Source organism: Vespa velutina, chromosome 23, assembly GCF_912470025.1.
Source record: "Vespa velutina chromosome 23, iVesVel2.1, whole genome shotgun sequence".
In the NCBI taxonomy this organism is placed as follows: domain Eukaryota; kingdom Metazoa; phylum Arthropoda; class Insecta; order Hymenoptera; family Vespidae; genus Vespa; species Vespa velutina.
Genome location: NC_062210.1, coordinates 3,033,999 through 3,056,311, shown reverse-complemented (window position 1 = coordinate 3,056,311; position 22,313 = coordinate 3,033,999). Strand labels below are relative to the sequence as shown.

The 22,313-nt window shown below is 29.2% G+C and overlaps 3 protein-coding genes across 10 annotated transcripts; 2 read left to right on the top strand and 1 right to left on the bottom strand.

Annotated features, from left to right (window-relative positions):
- The first annotated feature begins 127 nt into the window (after positions 1 to 127).
- Positions 128 to 7,947, top strand: LOC124956817 (SH3 domain-binding glutamic acid-rich protein homolog). Of its 4 annotated transcripts, none has more exons than XM_047513113.1 (8): positions 128 to 286; positions 409 to 528; positions 1,304 to 1,486; positions 1,565 to 1,714; positions 1,965 to 2,005; positions 2,213 to 2,380; positions 2,452 to 2,480; positions 5,756 to 7,947. In XM_047513113.1, the coding sequence occupies exons 2-6, from the start codon at positions 484 to 486 to the stop codon at positions 2,376 to 2,378; spliced, it is 585 nt and encodes a 194-aa protein (XP_047369069.1). In that variant the 5' UTR covers positions 128 to 286; positions 409 to 483; the 3' UTR covers positions 2,379 to 2,380; positions 2,452 to 2,480; positions 5,756 to 7,947. The 4 variants fall into 4 exon arrangements, with proteins under 4 accessions (XP_047369069.1, XP_047369068.1, XP_047369066.1 ...); XM_047513112.1 differs by lacking the exon at positions 5,756 to 7,947 and adding an exon at positions 2,739 to 2,883; XM_047513110.1 differs by lacking the exon at positions 5,756 to 7,947 and having other exon boundaries at positions 2,452 to 2,666.
- Positions 4,621 to 9,940, bottom strand: LOC124956816 (uracil phosphoribosyltransferase homolog). Of its 3 annotated transcripts, none has more exons than XM_047513107.1 (7): positions 9,704 to 9,939; positions 9,511 to 9,553; positions 9,161 to 9,310; positions 8,950 to 9,094; positions 8,726 to 8,856; positions 8,420 to 8,483; positions 4,621 to 5,135 (listed from the first exon to the last, which is right to left on the bottom strand). In XM_047513107.1, exons 1-7 carry the CDS (start codon positions 9,844 to 9,846, stop codon positions 5,083 to 5,085), a joined length of 729 nt encoding a protein of 242 aa, XP_047369063.1. In that variant the 5' UTR covers positions 9,847 to 9,939; the 3' UTR covers positions 4,621 to 5,082. The 3 variants fall into 3 exon arrangements, with proteins under 3 accessions (XP_047369063.1, XP_047369065.1, XP_047369064.1); XM_047513108.1 differs by lacking the exon at positions 4,621 to 5,135 and adding an exon at positions 5,816 to 7,669; XM_047513109.1 differs by lacking the exon at positions 8,420 to 8,483 and having other exon boundaries at positions 9,704 to 9,940.
- A 337-nt stretch (positions 9,941 to 10,277) lies between these two features.
- Positions 10,278 to 15,037, top strand: LOC124956814 (ATP-dependent DNA/RNA helicase DHX36). Of its 3 annotated transcripts, none has more exons than XM_047513102.1 (13): positions 10,278 to 10,476; positions 10,701 to 11,267; positions 11,349 to 11,538; positions 11,609 to 11,783; positions 11,867 to 12,015; positions 12,108 to 12,246; positions 12,346 to 12,541; positions 12,678 to 12,942; positions 13,303 to 13,595; positions 13,694 to 14,108; positions 14,184 to 14,392; positions 14,476 to 14,650; positions 14,757 to 15,037. In XM_047513102.1, the coding sequence occupies exons 1-13, from the start codon at positions 10,419 to 10,421 to the stop codon at positions 14,818 to 14,820; spliced, it is 2,895 nt and encodes a 964-aa protein (XP_047369058.1). In that variant the 5' UTR covers positions 10,278 to 10,418; the 3' UTR covers positions 14,821 to 15,037. The 3 variants fall into 3 exon arrangements, with proteins under 3 accessions (XP_047369058.1, XP_047369057.1, XP_047369059.1); XM_047513101.1 differs by having other exon boundaries at positions 13,694 to 14,114; XM_047513103.1 differs by lacking the exon at positions 10,278 to 10,476 and having other exon boundaries at positions 10,701 to 10,805; positions 11,012 to 11,267; positions 13,694 to 14,114.
- The last annotated feature ends 7,276 nt before the right edge of the window (positions 15,038 to 22,313 follow it).

Below are 22,313 nucleotides of genomic sequence, written 5' to 3'. Positions count from 1 at the left end.
TTATTGGCGAATAAGTTTATATTATATTACATTTACACTGTACATAAGTTCATGATAATATGATAATTGTATTGACAAAGCAAAGAGATTCAAAATTATAAGTACGATTATTTTATAGACACTCTGTATATATGACGTTCGGTGGCGGCACCTCCCGTTAGCTGACACATACAGGGTACGATCGCCTATGAGAACATCTCTAACACGAAGGGGAGACTAGCACGAATGACGTAGCTACAGACACAGTGTGAAAGTATTAGAAACAAGGAGCAGTAGCCTATTCTGTGTACGTTGATGAAACTGTCCTATGTTACTCATTCTCATCGTCATCGCCGTTAGATTAGAAATACAATAAATTCGCAGTGAATCACGAATTATAACTGATTTGTTCGTTAAAACGTTTTGTAGGGTCATAAAAGGATCGTTGCTGTGAGAGATAAAGCTGGAAGGCGTCGATCGATACGAAGGAGACACCGGCTAAGGATGGTCGTTAAAATCTACGTATCGGGTATCAGCGGGAACAAGGAAGTGAGTAAAAAGAGAAAAAAAAAGAAGAAGAAAAAGAAATAGCGTACATTTTCTTTCGATCGTACAATAACCTTAAAATTAATGAACTATAATATATTCGATAAAATAATGATCCATTCCAAGATCTATAACCGATTGTGATCGTACTACCGGCCCCAATCGATTCTTTATGACATTTCACGCTTAACGACCTATAGTGTATCATATTACAATCAAATTCATAGAATCGGACAGTGGTCACTGTCACTCGTACTATCATTACGCTATATTAGGTCCCTTGAAATCAGAAATATTTTCATACATATGTTATAACGTTTAATCTTTCAACGTGTCAATGATCGTACGAGTGATTTTTCTCGTACCGTTGGTGAAAGTTCTCTCATACTTTGTGTTGCTTCAATTTTCTACTGTTCTTTTCTTTCTTATTACACTTTTCATTGGCATGATATACCTTGTATATAGTTTCATGCTTTTATGATATTGAATTAGATATACACATATATGAATACATTGTAGAGAAAGAGAGAGGGGATTCGATTTTTCTTATATACACTTCTAATCAATTATTTTTTTTTTACGTATTTTTCTTTTCTTTTTTTTTTCTTTTTTTTTCTTTTTTACAAGTGTTTTATTTATTGTTATCTGTAAACAATATTATGTATTAACTATAAAAACTGTAACTATAGTATGTTATTTTTAACTTAAGTATAATGAAAAATTTATTACCGTTATTAGAAATTATCTTAATATCATTGTTGGCTATAATGTTTAATAGGTGAAGAAAAGACAGCAGCGGGTTTTAATGATATTGGATAGTAAGAATGTAGATTATGAAACTATTGATATAACTGAACCAGGAAAAGAGTTAGATAAAGAGTTTATGCAAAGCAATAGCGTTGGAAGAGACAGTAAATATCCTTTACCACCTCAAATATTTAACGAAGATGAATATTGTGGGGTAAATTTTGATATTTTTTATATTTTATCTTTGAAATAAGAATTACAATGATAATAATAATAATCAATGTAATTCTAGGATTATGAAGATTTTGATATGGCTAATGAATTAGATGAATTAGAAAAATTTCTTAAAATAACACCTCCAGTTAGTCCAGAGGATATATCTCAAGATTCGAAAGCACAAAATAATGATATTCAAGAGAATGGGAATACTTCGAGTCGAGAGGTTTGTTATTAAATTAACTTTGTTATGTGAAAATAAAAAAAAATATTAATTTGTTTTCATAAAAATTGGATATAATACCTAACGTTATAAAAACTGAACGCCATATATTTTCCTTTATTAACATTGTTTTTCAGTTATATGTTAAAAGTTTGAATCTCAGAAATTTTATGACCTATACTTATTTTCTAGACTTGTGTCCTTGATACTAAATTTATTTTGTCTACTCATAAATACTACGTATTTGTTGCAGCCATCCACAGACAAAGATGCAGCTACAGTAAAATCAGAAAGGTATGCACTACGAAATATTTGATTGCATAATTTTGTAAGTAGTAAATTATATTGAATTCATTTATAAACTATATAAATAAATTAGTGATTTACTGATATAACAAATAATATAATAATTTTATATTATATTGATGTATAATAGCATATTAAAAATTCTATAACTAACTCTAAAAGGTTATTAAACTTTGAAAATATTTACCACTTTAGCGCAGAAAATAGAACGGATTTGCCAAAGGATAATGATCCATTGGATGGATCTAAACCGACAGAACTTGATGGTGGAACAAAAGCGAATGAAGAAGATGTAGAACAAATGGAAGAAACTGGCGATAAGAATGAAGAGAAGTCTGATGATCAAGAAAAAGAAGAATAGAGGTAAATATATTTGTTGTGTTAGAATAGGCCAATTTATGAACTTTGCTATTATTAACAAGTTCATTTTACAGAATTATGACTATCATCTTTTTAAGGCTGAGTGAGTATACTGCCACTACCACTTTTCTGAACAACAGGATATATATTAATTGAACTGAATAGGGTCATCCATACATGATACTTTTGTAGAGCCGCGTCGAATTGAAATCAAAAATCTATATTTTTTTTTTCCTTTTTTTTTTTTTTTTTTTTTTTTATAGATACAAAATGAAATTTTATTTTATTTCATAATATTAGTCTATATAAATTTTTAAGTTGAATCGTTTACACTATATCTCTCCATTGCTTCTCATTACAGTTTTCATATTGAAAGATATCAAGCATCTTTTGTTCATTATTATCATTATAATGAAAAGGTCAGATCGGAGTTAAACGTATTATAGTGTGCTGAGATTGTTAGAAGTTTAACAAACAAATTTAGAAAAGAGTATATATAATATATAAATATATATATATATATATATATAAGTAAATATAATGTATAACATTTATAATATTTATATATATAATATAATATAATATAATATATATATATATATATATATATATATATATATATATATATATATACATATATATATTATCTACTAAATTATGCTCTTCTTTGAAGGAACAGTATTATTCAGCCTCTTTAAAATTTTTCATTTGCGCATGTTAGCTTACAAATTGTAAGTACTTTATCCTGAAGATTAATTAGAAATCATATTATTTCTTATCCTCATCTATTTGTCTTGTTATTCTTATATAGTAACGGTAACAGAGAATTCAAATACTTTGTCTAGCAATTTTTTTGCTATGAAAGTGTATTATTCTTTAGGAATATACGTAACAATTTGCGTAGAAATACAGCAATATTTGAAAGACAAATTAATTATTGTATAAAAATAAATGAGAAATGAAGGATTAGTGATGCATTCAAAAATTAGAATACCAAGAGATTTATTAAATATAATCGATCAAATGTAATGTTCTCATGTAAATGTATATTTATTGTTTGAAAGGAAATATGGAACAAGTAACAAAGTTGCACTTCCTTTGTGACAAAGCATTTTACAAATATTTAATATACTTTAGTCATAAGAAAAAAGACAAGTGACCTAATCAACGTCAGTGTATATACTGATAGAGTATTGTTGATAAGGAACAAAACATTTTATTCGTTTCAAACATTAAATTTTTAGATTATTGAGGCCTTTTTGTTGCTTATTGAATAATAAAGGAATTTAAGAAATCAAAAGTTTAATCGTGCAATCGACACATTTCTAAATATATATTTTGGCAATAATTAACAAAACTATTACCGAAATATTTTCAATTTTTAATTACAGATGTTTTTATTTATTTATCTACAATTAATGATAATTTTATTATTGTTTATATATATATTTATATAGCTTTATATTTTATAGCTATTGCATCATTGAAAGGCCTAATATTACTATTTTTCTCTCTTATTATTTTATCAAGAAATTAAGCTTTATTATTACATTTACATGCTGGTTATGGTTAGAATATGTTATGCTTGAATTATTATAATCTACAAACTTCTATAATAAATATATCATATGAAATAGCTTATATATCTGAAATAGCTTTGACATTTATAATTTAAAAATGTCAAACATTAAAAAATTTAATTGCTTTTTAGCAGAACTAAATCTGATGCATTATATATCAGATAAACAATTTATAGGTGCTGGATAATAATGCTATAAATAAATAAAATTTACTATAATAGATTTTGAATAAAATACATATATTTGCAATATCATAATTCTTCATACATAATATATACAAATCATAACAATTATTTATATTGCGTATGATTACTTTGAAAGATGTAATAAAAAAAGAGTTAATTTATATATATATATATATATATATATACATATATATATATAATTTCGATTATCTACATATTACTGTTGAAACAAAACAAAAATAAATCCTTTTATAATATATACAATATCGAAGAAGTAAGAATATTAAATTTCCAATAATATTACGTGAAAAATATATAGGATACATGGATGAAGGAAATGTTTTTTAAAAAAGATGGTAAGTAATACATAAAAACTTAATTCTTACTTAATATATAAAAGTCCAAGTATATATATACCATGAAAATATTTATTGTTAAATTACAAAATATTTTTGATTTTTTCTATAAAATTTTTAACTCGATCAACAATGAATTTTTTATTTCGTATAAAATATGTCGAAATTTTATAAATGTACATTTACATAAGTATTAATGTAACTATTACTATTACAATTCTCTATTTTGCAATAAAATGAGATATTGATTTATAAATATATGAAAAATATTCTGTGCTATGAGAAATAAATATTTAACATTTTATAACAACAAACATTGCTAAACAAAACGTATATTATAAACTAATGAATTTATTTATTAAATAACTGCTTTAAAAAAAACTTTAAACTCTATATATTATAAACTATCCCTTAAACAATAATAATCATCAAGGCACATATGTATATACTCTACACAGCCAAAAATTAAAAATATATTTTACTTACTATAACTTTGCCTAATTTAGCAACTCTTTGAATTTATATATAAGTCATCTCTTTGAAATTTGTAGGATATATGATAGAATTTCTCTATTAGATTTTCTTCAAAAATGTTCCCATTGTACACCTGCCTCCCCTATGTCGTAATAAATTGTTCCTGAAAACAACAATTTTAAATGTGCTTTGGATAATTACAATTTTTATATGAAGAAAAAAAAATTTTATATCTAAATCAAGTCTATTATTTATTTACAGAAGTATTATTTAAATAATAATATTAAGTACTAATAGAGAAAATATATAATTTATATCAGTATCGCCTAGATTTGGCTTATACATATATTAAGATGATTAATTTATTATCATTACTTGTCATCATTATTTATGACCGATCAGAATAATCAGATATTTATTTCATTGCAAACATTATTTCTTCCTACATGAAAAGAGCATATATGTTATTCCTTATAAAGATTTTTAAAAGATTATTAGAAATATACGAATACCATTTCATTTTTTATATAATCAAGAAAATATAAGGCTTTGTAAACTAATACTATCATGAATATAAAAGGATATCATTTTTTTTATATTTACTTTGTTTCTCAAATTGCAACATATATATCAAAAGAAAACAAAAATAAATAAAGGGTAATTGGTTTATATAAGTTTTCATTTATTTTAGATTAATAGTACTATCTAACAAATATCCACTGTGTATATGTTTATTTGTATACTGATCTATAATGCTATGTAACATTGTTTCTCAATACGCAGGTATGCAAGTATGAAAAATGTTCCTGCCAGTTTGGATGTAAATAACAGCTGAAGTAGCAATTTTTATTTAAATTTATGGGTCATGATGGCAGACATCTCTACATACACATATATAATCATTGATTAATTTCTTTTTTTTTTTTTTTGCTACTTCTGCAATTGCTATTCATCGTCTGTCTGATGCAGCATTTTCACAGGCACATTGTAAGGCAAATAGTTTGCCGACAATATTATAAAATAATAACGATAAAAGTATAAAACAAAAAAGAAAGAGAACATATACGTTTATCAATAATAATACATTCTATAAACCCCTTTGATTTTTTTGTATTTTCTTTGTAAAAATATATTCTAAACTTTTTGTTATCACGTTTCTTTAAATGTGGCTATCCGTGAAAATTGCTCTCTTTATGAAATTAATTATTATGAAGTATGAATAGCGAAAAACAGGAGAATTTTCTTATTTTTTGCTTTTTTTAAAAATAAAACGCATTTCAGCACGATACAAAGATGCATTCAATTACTGATAAATAATGATTATATATGAAAGTGTAATTAGATCTTATCTCCAAAAAAACAATAAAATTACTGAAATACGTTTATGCTAATATGTATAACAAAATTTCATTATTGCACACACCACTCTCAACAAATTCTTGTTGAACATATTTCTTTCACACACAGATTCGAACATACATATTCTTATTATGAGTGTGTTGCAATTTTTGTTTCCTCCTTTACATAACAATATGTATTATACTGAAATTCACATTAGAGTATGAATAAATATATATATATATGCAACATTTTCACAAAAAGGATAATGTATCCACTAAAATGCAATATTAATCAATAAGGCAAGTATACATCTGTAAATCGCTAAATTGCAAAATTTCATAATATAACTTTGTGTTCATTTTCGATTAACTAATGATAACACAGAAGAAAGATATAACACAGATAATATATCGCATTTTTTAAGATTTACAAAATAATTTGTAGAATTATCTAATACCAAACTGATTTACAAGATATACCCATAAAATATGAAGAGTATGATCTTTATGAATACTTAAAATATGATTTTATCTATTGTTCTACTATAATAGAGAATTGCAATTTACAAATGTTTGCACTTGTAAAAGGAGTGCTTAAGTAATTATGCAGTCATATTAATGCATACCATATACAAATTATTATGTTTTCTGAGTGTTTAAGTCTCTTCAGATGCACATCCAATTAAGAAATGTATACAAAAAATCTATGCTTGTTTATCATTCTATAGATAGAAAATTATATGAAGGAATAGGATTTGAGAGAAAACTTTGTATTGTTTAAACCTATGGTAAAAACGCTTAGAGAATTTCTTAATAATTAATTAAAATAATTATGGATAAACCACTATTGAGAAATATATTTTATAATCCCTCAAATTTAATTTAATTAAAAGTAATTTTGATATTGAGATAATAATTTTATGTTCATATTATGCTTATTAAGAACACTATAAAACTTGAAACTTGAAAAATAAAAAGAATCTTATAATGGAAAGGGATCTCATCAAATGTTCTTTGTTTTAAAAAAAACATGCATCTTTCCGCTTCATGAAATTATAGTGTTCAAAGTTCTAATGTATCAAATATATGATTGTAGTGAATAATATTTGCAAAAGAAATTACATAATTCTCTTTATGAATATGATATTCGTAAATATCAAAATAGTATTATGATCGGATAATATGGTATCATTTAATCTATAATGTGATAATCTTTGTTTTATGAATTAATTGTATTATGTATAAAGACTACGATTACTATACAACCACTTATTGATCATCCATTGAAATAGTAAGCTTTAGTTACTATTTCGAAAAAGTATATGTTAATGCAATATATACTTTCAATGAGACATATCTGTAACAAGAGCTTAAGTTTATCTCAAACAAAGTTATATCATATAAATAGTAGTTGCCTCAGTATATAAAAGTTAAGTATGTACATTATACTTTATCTTGGGGGGGAAAAAAAATAAAAAATAAAAAATAAAAAAAAAAAAAAAATTAAAAAAAAAAAAAAAATAAAATAAAATAAAATTTGAGGTTACCAAGCAGAACATTCCTGCCAAAAGTTTCATATGTTTCTAAAGAAAATAAGATGCACTACTTAGTCTTACAGTAAATAGAAAAAATTAAGTTGTAGAAGGTTGACACATGCTACTGGTAATCATTAAAACGATTATAATAATAATATAAATTATACATGCTAAGAACATATTACTGGCTTAACTGACTGTCAAGAAAAGTATATATCTTTGTTTACTATAACCTGCTTTGACTTGAATTGAATTAATATACTATTGCAATGTATTACATTGTTATTAAATTTAAGATGATTCGTTAAGGGGAACAATAAGTTAAAGCACTAAATGCTTTTAATCATCATAATAATAATAACTTCATCAGGTACTCAGTATAATAAAACTGACTGAGAATAAACTTATGCTATAGCAATATCTTGTATCAGATATAGACACAATATATATATAGTATAGTTTTTCTGTGCACCATGTAACCTTCGATAACTAAATTTTCTTTTAGTTTTGTATTATATATTTTCTAATAATATAGTATGCTCTGGATTATATGAAATATAATTAATCCGTACCAAAGTATTTTTGTCCAAAGTGATTTGGTGCAATACAATGAATCTCTGAGGTCAGGATCTTCATCTGTAATACAAAAACCTAACTTAACTTTAAAAGCTAAGATACGAAAGTACATCTTATTATTTTTGCAAAAATTAGATGCAAATACTTTTATGCATGTACTTTTATATCATCATCAATATGATATATCATTATTATCTATAATAATATATCGTGTTTTTGATCAAAAGAATTTTCTCTCATGTTATATTTTGTTATTTTTAAATATCAAAGAACATTTAATGAAATTTTTCTAATTGGCTTACCTTAGGAAAGACAGTGACCAGAGTTTTGGCTGCAACTGGAGTACAAAATAAATTTGACAAGATGATATTTTCTTCTAATACATTATGTTCCTTTAAGACAGCTATGGCCTTTATCACAGTATTTCCTGTACCTGAATATATACGCGATCATAATAATAATAATCAAATTCATTTCTTCCTAATCTACAAATTATTTACGTGCTGTATTAAACCCGTACGCTTACCCATTATAGGGTACATTAATAAGACTTTCCTTTCTGCTATGTCGTCTGGGAATTTGGCATAAACAACCCTAGCTTCGTGTGTATCTGCATCACTTTCTACAAGTATTTTACCAATTCTTATACTACGACAACAGTCTCTTAAGCCCTAAAAACATTAAAGAACTTTCTCATATATATGTATAAACATTAACAATTTATATTATATACATACTTGTTCCATTGCTTCTCCGCTTCTTATAATAGAAACACCGCAATTACCTTTTTGATATTTTAAACCATTGTATTGTGATCCGGTTGGCGTTATGACCACATGTTTGGAAAAAGGCAATTGATTTAAACTTTCTTCTATAACAAGCCTAATCTAAAATTATAACTTTAATAGTAACTTATTAAATAGTAACTTAAATTTATTTTAATAGTAATTTAATTAAATTTTAATAATACGATATCAAAGAAATTTTAATGATAAAAATTATTTGAAATTTTTTATAAATCAACGAAACAAATAACGATGATAGAATAATAATTATTTCAGTTGAAATAATGAAACATATGTCTTACCAAACGATCGGCATAAAACTTAAAGTCGCTCCTCGTGGTATTTCTATAAGTAAAATATAATGTGTCATTAATTAACATTAATCGTAATCATATCTTCTGATATGAATTAAACTATTGAATAGTTTTTTCAGTTGATCTCATTGATGATTATTACAGCATGATAAATTAATGTAAATATTATAACGATACTTACTTGTCGCGTAAAATTGTTTGTAATTCTTTAACTTGATTGTTACAAGGTAATAATTTTAAATTCGGTCCGTAATCTTCGATAATGTCATTATTTTCATTTATTAATAATTTTTTGACAACTGGTATGGTATCTGCAGTGCCCATGTCTATTCAAAGCACACACGTTCAGTTAATTTTATAATCGGTAACAGCCGTTAAAAGATTGAACGCATTAAAAATGAAAAAAAAACGAAAGTGATCATGAGTCATAAGTAAACGGGAATGACTACTCCTTCCATAATATCGTTCGAAATCTACCTTTTCGACGTAGCCATTACAAAATGTCATTTATTATTATTTCCTTTGGATTTTTACTTTCATTTCGAAGAAATTCATTCGCTTTTATCGATATATTTACAATTTAATATCTTATATGATATATAAATATATCAATTCAATTGATATATATTTCTTTTAGATATTTTTTATCATAATTTGAAAAGACTCATTTTTCCCGCTTTCCACGATTTTCTGATTTTTCGTTGATACAGATGGAGCCACGAGTTCTTCATCTTCTTGAAACATTTTACTAGATAAATAAATTAGTTTGTGGTATAGTAAACGAAGGTTAGCAATTGCTTTAACGATTCGCTGACCGGATAACTGGTGTGAATTCTGTCAATTAATACGATATTAGTAAAGATATTGTTTTAAATTTACATATATGTCACTAAAAAATGTCTTACCAGCATACATCAAAAACATCACCAAGATCGTCAAGATTTGGAAGAGAAAGTAAATTTATTAGTATTTGGAATCTTGTTAGAAATGATAAATACTTACGTAAAACAACAAACATTTGATTTAATCAATATTTTATTTTTGTGTAACACGAGAATTTTTATTAAATAATTTTATTGATTCGATATAAATAACATAATTTTTTTTATCTTGTAATCATAGTTAATATTTAAGAAATATTAATATTATTGTTATTGAGAATAATATTCATTTAACAGATGAACAAAGTCAACCGAATTCATCTATGTCGTCTTCACAAAATCATGGACAATCGGGCGGTAGAGGCAATGGTCATCCGTCGTGGTTAAGAGGAAAAGAAATAGGTTTGTACTATAGGGATCTTCAAAAAAACAGGGCTAAAAAAAGGGAATTACGTATTATTAAATTAAAGCAAAAAGTAGAACAAACAATGAAACTAGCAGTTGAGAATTCCAAAGGACTGTACAATAAATTATGCAATGATGAAGAAAAACAAAATAGTACAAGCAATGATTTAGAAAATAAATATACTCACATTCATGATTCGCAGTTTAAAAGAAAGTTTTTAGAAATCTTATCTGGCAATATACAACATAATATTGCCAAAGCTATGTCAGCTAAATCCAAACTTGAAAGAGATCCTATTTCTGATAAAAGTCTATTAGACGAATATAATGGGAAATTGTATAGCAGTGATTATAAAGCTATGCAAGCTTTTAGAAAGAAATTACCTGCTTATGAAAAGAAAGCAGACATTTTAGATTTAATAAAAAAAAATCAAGTTGTGGTGATCAGTGGTGAAACTGGTAAGTAATTTGTCCTTTAATACTTTGACATATTAAAAGGGATTGTTTTAATCTTTATTATGATTTAATTTATTATTTTAGGCTGTGGTAAGACAACGCAAGTTGCACAATTTATTTTAGATAGCGAATTAGAAGAGAGAAATGGTAGCATTACTAGAATCATTTGTACACAACCAAGAAGGATATCAGCAATATCTGTTGCTGAAAGAGTAGCTGCTGAAAGAGCAGAGAGACTTGGCAAATCTGTCGGATTTCAAATAAGATTAGAAAAGTATGTAAATTATATATTCCTGATTAATTTTTTAATTATTGATTCAAAAATGTATACTATTTTATAAAAGGATACCACCTAGAGAACGTGGAAGTATATTATTTTGCACCACCGGTATGCTATTGCAATTTATGCAATCGGATCCAGCGCTGAAAGGATTTTCGCATATAATATTGGACGAAATTCACGAACGTAGTACAGAAAGTGACTTTATTATTACTTTATTGAAACAAATAATTCCTGTGGTACGTAATTATTATCGACATTATTACACTTATGTATTTATTTCTTGAAAATATAATATATAAATGGATTTGTTATTATATAGAGACCAGATTTGAAAGTGGTTTTAATGAGTGCTACGCTTAATTCCGAAAGATTTTCCGATTATTATAATGATTGTCCAATAATTCACATACCAGGATTCACATATCCAGTAGAAGAATTTTATTTAGAAGATGTATTATTATTAACAGGGTAAGTATTGTTTATTCATACGATAAACAATTATATTATATATACTCACTATTTCTTTTTTTTTTCTGTTTTTGTTCTTTGCTTTTTTACAGATTTCGTTTAATTGAAAGTACATTTAAAGAAAAAGAACTTGGTTATAGAAAATATCAAAAAAAATATAAGCAACAGCATGAAAAAAATTGTCATTTTCTAAATATTATAAATCCATATATAAAGAAACTTGTCATAGAAGTAAGCAATGTATAATCTATTGAAAATGATATATATATATATTTATACACATTCCAGTTTAATATGATCATAAGAATTAAACGATGTTTCGTCTTTTAGAAAAAATATCCTAAGTTTGTTATAGACCAATTATGCCATCCAGATAGTGAAAATTTATCTTTAGAACTTATAGAAGATTTGATCAATCATATATGTACAACGAAGGAACCTGGAGCTATTTTAGTATTTTTACCTGGAATGATGGATATCGTCAAGTTAAATAGAATTATGTTGAACTCTGGACGATATCCAAATAGTAAGTTATTTGCATTATGAAATGCATAATTACAAGAAAAAAAAAAAAAAAACAAAAAGAAAACAAAAAACAAAATATGTTACATGAATATTTTTTTTCTGTTATTTCTTTCTTTTTTTTTTTTTTATATATATAGGTAGATTTATTATTTATCCACTTCATTCTCGTATGCCAACGATCGATCAGAGGCTTATATTTAAGGAACCACCTACTGGCATACGTAAAATAATAATTGCAACGTCCATCGCTGAAACATCTATAACAATAGAAGATGTAGTCTACGTAATAGACTGTGGAAAAACAAAGCTTTCAAGATTCGATGTGAATAAAAATATGGAAACGTTAGAACCCGAATGGGTATCTATGGCTAATGCTAAACAAAGACGAGGTCGTGCAGGAAGGTTAGCAATTCTTTCTTAACCCTTTGAGTGCTGAATACAAGTTGCCAATGGAGTCCGTACGGACGGCGCGTCGGCTGGCGCTGACGATCACCGGAAACTGAATACTTTTTCAGAATGTTGGACAATAGAAACATTTGCCGAACATATATATTTGACCATAGTACACTGATCAATTTTGCCAGGCGCATATTTGCGTTCATAGTCCATACTGATAGCATCTGCCGAGCGCATAATTGCGTCCATAGTCTATATCGATAGCTTTCGCTGGACGCATATGTGCGCCCATAGCACATAAAGGGTTAATAATATATTTTATTATCAGGAATAACAAATTTTTCTTTTCTATTTTTTTGTCTTTAGAGTGAAAAAAGGATATTGTTATCATCTCTACAGTAGAGCAAGAGAAATGACGTTCGATGATTATCCATTACCCGAAATGTTACGTACGCGATTAGAAGAAGTGATATTACAGATAAAAATTTTACAATTAGGCGAAGCAAAGCAATTCCTTGCCAGTGTTATGGATCCACCTAATTTAAAAGCTATTGATTTATCGCTTGATCTATTGAGAACATTAAATGCTTTAGACAATGACGAACATTTGACACCTCTGGGTTATCATTTGGCGCAGCTTCCTCTTGATCCTAGGACTGGTAATTTGTTTCTTCTTTTTTTATTTATTTATTTTTTTTATACAATCGTAAATTATTTTAAATCATTGTAATATCAATTGCTTTCTTTTAATTTACAGGTAAAATGATTATATGGGCCGCACTATTTTCTTGCATAGATCCAGTATTTGCTATAGCAGCCAGTCTCACATTTAAAGATGCTTTTTATTGTCCTTTGGGAAAAGAAGAACAAGCAATGAAAAAAAAATTAGAACTCAGTTTGTGGGAATTTAGCGATCATATTGCTCTCGCGGAAGCTCTTAGGAGATTCGAAATCAATTATAATTTTGGTTTCTGTCATGAATATTTTTTGTCCTTTAATACTTTGAAGCTTCTTTCCGAAATGAAACGTCAGTTTGCTCAACACTTGTACGAAATGAAATTTTTAGATAATGATAATCCAATCGATGAGAATGCTAATAGAAATTCTAATAATATAGCGTTGATAAAAGCTATTGTTTGTGCAGGATTATATCCAAACATTGCCACTATAAAGTATGGGTATGTTAATTATTATATAGATTTACACTTTCATATGTAATTTTAATTATTTAAATTTTTATTCTTTAGATCTGATTCGAAGCATGGTGTAATAGCTTGGACACCTGAAGATGGTTCCGTTAAATTACATCCATCCAGTGTTAATAATAAAATGAAGGATTTTCCAAGTCCTTTCTTAACGTATTTTACAAAACAACGATCTACTGCTATTTATTTGCACGACACATCCTGCGTCACAGCTCCAATATTATTATTCGCAGGATCAAATAGTTCTATTAGTAAGACATACAATAGTTACTTTGCACGCATAATATTCTCTTTAAAATCCCTCGATTTTATATTAATAGAATATTTATTTTAGGAAGAGAAAATGGAAAATACATAATTACATTAAATACTTCGCAAAATTTCATTTGCGAACCTAGAACTGCCAAAGTTATACAGGATCTTCGACAAGCAATAAATAATTTATTAGAATATAAAATATCGCATCCTGGTACAGTAAATTGGGATACTCAAGAGGGACAAATACTTAAGTAATTGAACATTTTTCAAATTTTAGAAGACAAATTATTCAATATATTTTTATTCGATATAATAATTAATTAATTTATTCTTGCTATAATTTATATATTTTTATAGTGCTCTTATTGAATTTGTATCGCAAACTGATGAAGAAATGGGATTTGGTAAATTGACATGGTAAGATGAATACGGTCAATGTATAAATATCTGAATTGAAATCTTTATTCAAAGGGACAAATTATACATCATGTATTACTGTATGTATTATGTATTTAGTATAAGTCATCTATTATTGTAAAATGTATACTTCAATACAAAATAAACAGATTTATGGAATTTTACGTCACTCGACGAAAAATCCATATAAATTATTAATACAATTTATTAATAAAAATCTATAGATCTGTTTTTGTTAATATGCACAAACCATATCTTTTTCAAGAAGACCAAACAATCATTTCCGCTTTTTAATTCTACATTCTATTTTCTTCTTTTATTTTTATTAATTATCAACAATTATAATAATAATAATAATAATAATAATAATAATAATAATAATAATAATAATAATAATAATCAATTAATTAATTAATTAATTAATTAATTAATTAATTAAATAAAAATAAAAATTAAATAAACAAAAAAGAAACAATTACAAAGAATTATGAATAATATTTCAATACTTTTTGAAAAATATAATATTTTCATTGCTCTTTTGATTCATCATCTTATCATGATTAACGTAGTACATGCAAGCTATAGTACTACTTTCAAAGCAAATTATACCATATCATTGAAAAATATTACAGACGACGTTTTCTAATATATAATATTTCACCTTAGGATAGATAATTATGTTCTTCATGGGAGAAAAAAGTAAAAAAAAAAAAAATAAAAATAATACATAAGAAGATGTATATTAGTTAGAAATGATCACACGCCTCGGAGCGGAGTTCACATAAACCTTCAATTAACATGATTGGTGGTCGTTCGACTCGATAGAAAAGCCCGCGTATTGTGATATCGAAAACTCGATATCCTTGATGAAGACAACATTTATATGTATCTCGTGTGGTATGCATTATTACTTTAATCGACAATAATTATTCCCGACATTTTATCATTTCTTTCTTTCTTCTTTTCTTTTTTTTTTTTTTTTTTTTTTGATAGATCAGAATACTCGAAGACTTACGATTGGTCCTCCACAATTGATCCATAATCCTTCTTATTTCCTTCGATCCATTTAATTTCAAGGTAAAACTTTTTCAATTGAATTTTTACGTTTGATATATAACGTCCCTCCATCTTTTTCACGTATAATCATTCCTTTGAAATTCAAACTAGATTCCTTCTTCTTATTTCGTCAAAGAAATTATTTTGAAACGAGTTTCGGAATGAATAAAATCGAAATCCTAAACTCGTAACACCGATCACGTATAGAATGATAAATGTATATTGTATGTATGTATGTATGTATGTGTGTATGTGTGTATGTTGGATAGATTTAAAAGGGGGAACTGCTCCTGATATATTGGCGCGAAGTTCAAACGAGCATTCCGTGAAAATAAATCAGGACATGGTAGTAAGCAGAGAAAGAAAGAGACAGAGAGAAAGAGACGACAGTATTGTTTCGTCACTCCTTAGATCTTGATGAATAGTCGTAGAGAGAAAGACGGATAGAGGAGAGAGTCTAAATAAAGTTAATCCGCATTCATAATCACGAAACGCACGGAACATCTACGCACGGTACTAAAGAGAATGAGAGAGGGAGAGAGAGATAGATAGACAAGTAGAAAATAAGAAAGAGAGAGAGAGAGATAGGGAAAGAGATTGAGACGGATAGATAGAAAATGAAAGAGAGAGAGAGAGATAGGGAAAGAGATTGAGACAGATAGATAGAAAATGAAAGAGAGAGAGAGAGAAATAGAACGAGTGAGAATGAGAAAGAGTGAGAGAGAAATAGAAAGAGAGGGGGAAGTCTTAGAAGGACTTCGTCGTCTATCAAGCATGTCGCCCTTTTGCCCCGTTAATTCTCTCTTTCTTCTGCCTTCTGATATCTGAATGCAACCGGAAGCCCTTTCACGCGACCCTGATTTCATCGTCCGAATGAAAACGAACGATTTGCTGCTCATGAAAGACGAACCACATACATACGTAAGTACATAGCTCGAGTTTCGTCTTTTTTTTGTTAACGACAATGATGAAGCTTAACCTAAACATTATCATAGAATATGTTATTCGATTCTCATCGGATTAAAAGTGCTTTTACTGCAAAGTAAGATATATGATTTTTGAAAATGTTATTCGATTCTTTTAGAATTCCAAGTTTTTTTGCAATTAAGGTAAATGTATATATATATATATATATATATATATATATATATATATATATCTTTCGAAAATTAATTTGAAATAAATCGTTATGCAAAATTTTATTAGATCGCTTCTTATTGGCTAAGATAGATATACATATACATTAATATGCCATTTCTGATTGGCTGAGACAGTTTAGATTTATATACAATTGAAATAAATATGTATATATATATATATATATATGTGATATTTAGGAAATTAATCAATACGAAACAATAAATAGTTATGCAAAATATTATTAAATCGCTTCTGATTGGCTAAAATATACATATATATGGATATTTGCAATTTTGAGAAATTGATCGATTTGAAATAACAATATCTCATTGGATCTCGTCTGATTGGTTCGTACTAATGAACCAATAAAATTTCAGTAGTTCAGTTCTATTTATTACGACTTGTAACATATTTCACGTTCTATTTATTTTCGCATAATTTTACGTCTTTTTGTTGATCCTTGATGAAACGAATAAATAATTACAGTGAATATCTTTTACTTAGTGAAACAATGAAGTTGTTTTATCGTATAAATTGTTTATCCATGGGGTCGATAAATATGACTGTAGTGAAACGAAGGACGATATCAATCGAGCAGATAATCATGAATAGGAATAAGAAAAAGGTATGTATGTATGTATGTATGTATGTATGTATGTATGTATGTATGTATGTATGTATGTATGTATGTATGTCTTTCATAAATATATATTACTTTTATATCCTTGACGTTTAATATCGGATAGATTTATCGTTCGTCTCTAGTAAGAAAGTAAAACACGATTCTTCTTACAAAATGGCTTAGAGGGTTCTTGTCAATCAACGTGTCGGTTTACGTTTTCAGAAGGCTCGCGAAATGAGGTCTCCTTCTTGGATCGCTGCACTCAGCGAGCGTATAAACATCCCGGTGCAGCTGCAACTTATAATCCTTTCTTCGTCGAGCCTTCCTAACTGTTATCACCTAAGTACGCCTACGTAGACATATCCTACTCCTGCTTTGTCTCTCATACACACACACACACACACACACACACACACACGCATACACGTGTATGCATGTGAAACTTATGTACGTATTTTTTTTTCTCTTCCTTTTCTATCTTTCAATGAGTCGTTTAGCTTCGAGGAAAAAGAAAAAAAAAAAAAAAAAAAAAAAAAGAAAAAAAGAAAAGTAAAGAAATAATAAGAAATATCACGTCGATCATTTGAATCGATTGAAACTGATCTCAAAGAGGGCAACGAACGTATCCATAAGTGTGTTTGTATGTATTCGTATAAAGCAGATCGCATTTGTATATAAGCACACGAGGCCCATGTAAAAAGCAAATAGATAATAAAACGAGGACTCTATCTCGGACCGTTGCCGTTAAAACGGGCGCGACTGACCGGCGTCGTAGATCTGCCTGTTTATCTTCTGTCAACCAAACCGATAGAGAGAGAGAATGAGAGAGAGAGAGAGAGAGAGAGAGAGAGAGAGAGAGAGAGAGAGAGAGAGAGAGAGAGAGAGAGAAGGGAGGCCATGCACAGAGAGTCTCCAAATCTCTCGCTTGCATCTTCGTTATATTCGACTAAGAAAAATACACGTTCTTATATACTTTCCAAATAGTATCTACGTTATTTGTTTTCCTCGCTCGTACTTCTTTATTTATTAGAAGAAAGAAAAAGAACAAAAAAAAAGAAAAAAATAAAAAACAAGAAAAAAAAAATAAATGCAAATTAAATCGGTCACATTGGTGTGATATAAAAAGAAGCGATCTTTTTCATTATTATCGATATTATTCGTGTTTGTAATAATGACAATTTATTCACCAGGGAAATCGAAGAGGTTACGTATATTGATGGAGATTAGTCATTGATCGTATTCCAGCGCAGCGGGATATTTGAATTTGGTACGAGAAACTTGGACCATAAACTTTTCAGATGCCACCCCATCTGTGACGTTCACCCTTTGTATATAATACGTATTCCTAAGTTGAAATTATATGCGTTCTGTGCGAATAGAAATAGGGTGCTGCTGTTGTTACCATTCGTTATTAAACAATACTTGACGGAATAAAAGAGTGGAATAAGATTCGAAAAGAAATCTAAACCAGCAACTATTTACGAATCTTATCTCGTCGAACGATAACGTAAAGATGCTCTTTGCTGTATAACTTAAACAGGCTATTACATATATATATATATAAAACTATATTTGGGATTCAAGATAAATGCCGATGAAGTCGTATTTATTATATTCAAGATAGGGAAATTCTCTCTCTCTCACACACACACACACACACACACACACATACACACACGCGGAGCATTCGTCCATTTCCCGGGGGGCATTCTCGATCGACGCAAGATTGGTCACGAGGGGTAAACCACCCCTCGAGATGTTTCCATCGTGGTACCATCCCTTAAGGGCGAAACTACCATCGCATATTCGAAACATTATGCAAGAGAAGGGCCAGAGCCCCTACCTACCACTCTCCCTCCCTCCTTACCTACCTACCTATCTACCTACCTACCTACCTACCTATCTACCTACCAGAAATCCTATGAATCAGAGTCGTGCCACGAAATTGCACAAGTAATCTCAGACTACCGACGACCAACATTTCCATAAAAATAATTAAACGACTACGGTCTACGTTTTCTCTCGTTCCCTTCCCCCCCTCTACCAACCTATCTCGCTCAATTCAACTCAGCCCTGGCCCTTCTTTCCTAGAGTCTTTTTTTTTTCTTCCTTCTTTCTTTTCCTTTTTCGTTTTATAGAATCGATTTTTTTCATTTAAAAAACAAAACGATCGTAAGTAACCATCCCGATACTTAATTCGCATATATGTTTTTTTTTCTCTCTTTCGTTTCTTTTCTTTCTAAATTCGTAGAAATATATCTTTGCATGAAAATTGATGATAATTCTGTAAGAAAAAAATTTTTTCGATCGTTCATCAGTTTTATTTACAAAAAGTCAGGAGGCAGACCTCGCGCATACAACATAATCGAGAAAGTGTGTGCCACATCTGCCGATCTCACAGATATTCTTCTCTCTCTCTCTCTCTCTCTCTCTTTCTCTCTCTCTTTCTCTCTCTTTCTCTCTTCGACAGACATAGACATACACAGTGCGTGTGAGAGCACTTGAAAATTCATTCCACCTCATAATATAGTTGCTTGAATTCAACAACAGTGCTACAGAAACAGCAGACGTTCAGAGATAGAGAGAGAGAGAGAGAGAGAGAGAGTGTGGTGGAGGAACCTCGAAGAAAATATCTAGATGCATAGCTTTCTTTTTTGTATTTTCTTTTTTCTTTTTTTTTTTGAGGGGGCCACGTGCATTTACGATTAACTTTCCCCACTTTTCTTTCTTTTTTATTTTTTTTCACCCTTCAACAACTCCTCCCCGCCCTCTCTATCTCTGTTGGTGATGTCTGCCAGAAATATCTTTGACAACTGTGCTTTTTCTTCCTTGATTTATTTCATTGTTTCGTTCATTTCGATATTTCAAGGATTCCGTCGATTCGCTATGAAATATTGTCGGTACGAGACGAAGAGGTAAATGGAAATTGGGAAATCGAGTATTTTACTAATTATTGTCTTTCGATGTGTGTGTATATGTGTGGAGGGGTGGGGGGACACGTGTGCGGGAGACGTATATATGGGTGTGTGTTAGCCGGCATGTAACAGCCAACGTAAACAATCCTACGACAAGGTTTGAATACAAATGCGCAATTCCAGGAGGTCGTTCCACACAATTTCCAAGAGAAGGGGGCCCCAAATACAACGCGTCAAATGGGTTTCCAGTATCTGAACATCATCTCGGCACTGAAGGTGCATTATGCTTCTCGTATATGGAGGGTGGTGTATTAAGTGTGCTATTACCTATAGTTCGCACAGCAATGTCGCGATCGTAGATAGAGCTCGATGCGATCACGTTAGGCCGTCGTCTAGTACTAGCCGTTCATTTTCATTCGCCTCGTTATCATCATAAATGTAATATTCAATATTTATCCTTTCATGATTGCGAGAAATCTTTTTCAAATTAATCGAGAATGAAAAGAGTTGATTTTTTTTCATCATTATAGATATACAATATTGATATATCGATATCAAATCTATAAGAATGAAAGGTCTGATTTTTTTTTTTATATTATTCTACATGAAAAAATGTTTATACCTTTCTCTCTCTCTCTCTCTCTCTCTCTCTCTCTCTCTCTCTCTTTTTATTATTAATTTAATTTTTCATTTCTCTCTTATTTCAGTCGGATTGCATGTACATTTATAAAACTTTCTATAACAAATTTACAGAAATACGTTGTAACCACATACTTCTTTCAACTGATACTAATAACTGTAATACATTTTTTTTTTTTTTTTGATGTATCGTAAATTATTCGGAGAGATCGATGCGTGGTATCATTAAAAATGGAGATTTTAGAAGAAGGAACAACGATAAGGGGATAAGAAGGACGAATCAAACACGATGATTTCCGGCTAGACATTCCCATTCGAAAAGCAGGAGTGTCCATTCGAAACACGTTATTCGGATCGTCGATTTTCCCGTCATAACGAGTGAAAGGCGTCGTTTATCGGTGTCACTACTTCCGGAGATATACAAGAGTAGGGGTGACAAGAGAGGGTGGGTTGAGAGTACGACATGGAGGAGTGGAAAAGAGAAAGAGAGAGAAAGAGAGAGAGGCGTGCAGTAATGCGCCGAATGACGGGGCAGTCTCATAGGACAATCGTCCAGGACTCAGAGAAGTGGGGTAGACTGGGGTACGAGGGGGTTTGGGAGGGTGTCGAAATGCAATTCATCACAACAGAGACAGAGAGCTCTCCCACTAGTACCACCCTCTCTGTCCTCTCGCACGCACCCAACGCATCAATCTTCTTCTCCAACAATGTTCGCGTAAATTACCCTCATCGATATCAAAGTGACGAGGGTAATGCTGGTGGTAGTGCTTCGAGAAGACCTGCCCTTATCCAACGCGAGCTTGAAAATTGAGTTTACAAAGGAAGAGAAAGAGAGTGAGGGAGGGGAGGGAAAGAAAGAAAGAAAGAAATTGTATTTTCATCTAATGCAAGCTTTTTCTGTCTCTTCTTCAAGACATACCTAATGACAGAGATGGAAGTTCAATAGAGTATATTAAAGTACATTATCAAATTTTTTCAATGATGGAAAATATTCAGGTATATCTATAGATGTTCTTTCTTTCTTTTTTCTTTTATATAATTCATATACAAAGAAATCACAGAGAAATTTGTTTTCTTTTATTACTAAACACGTGTCATTATTGGAGATTGAAGGTTCGATAATTA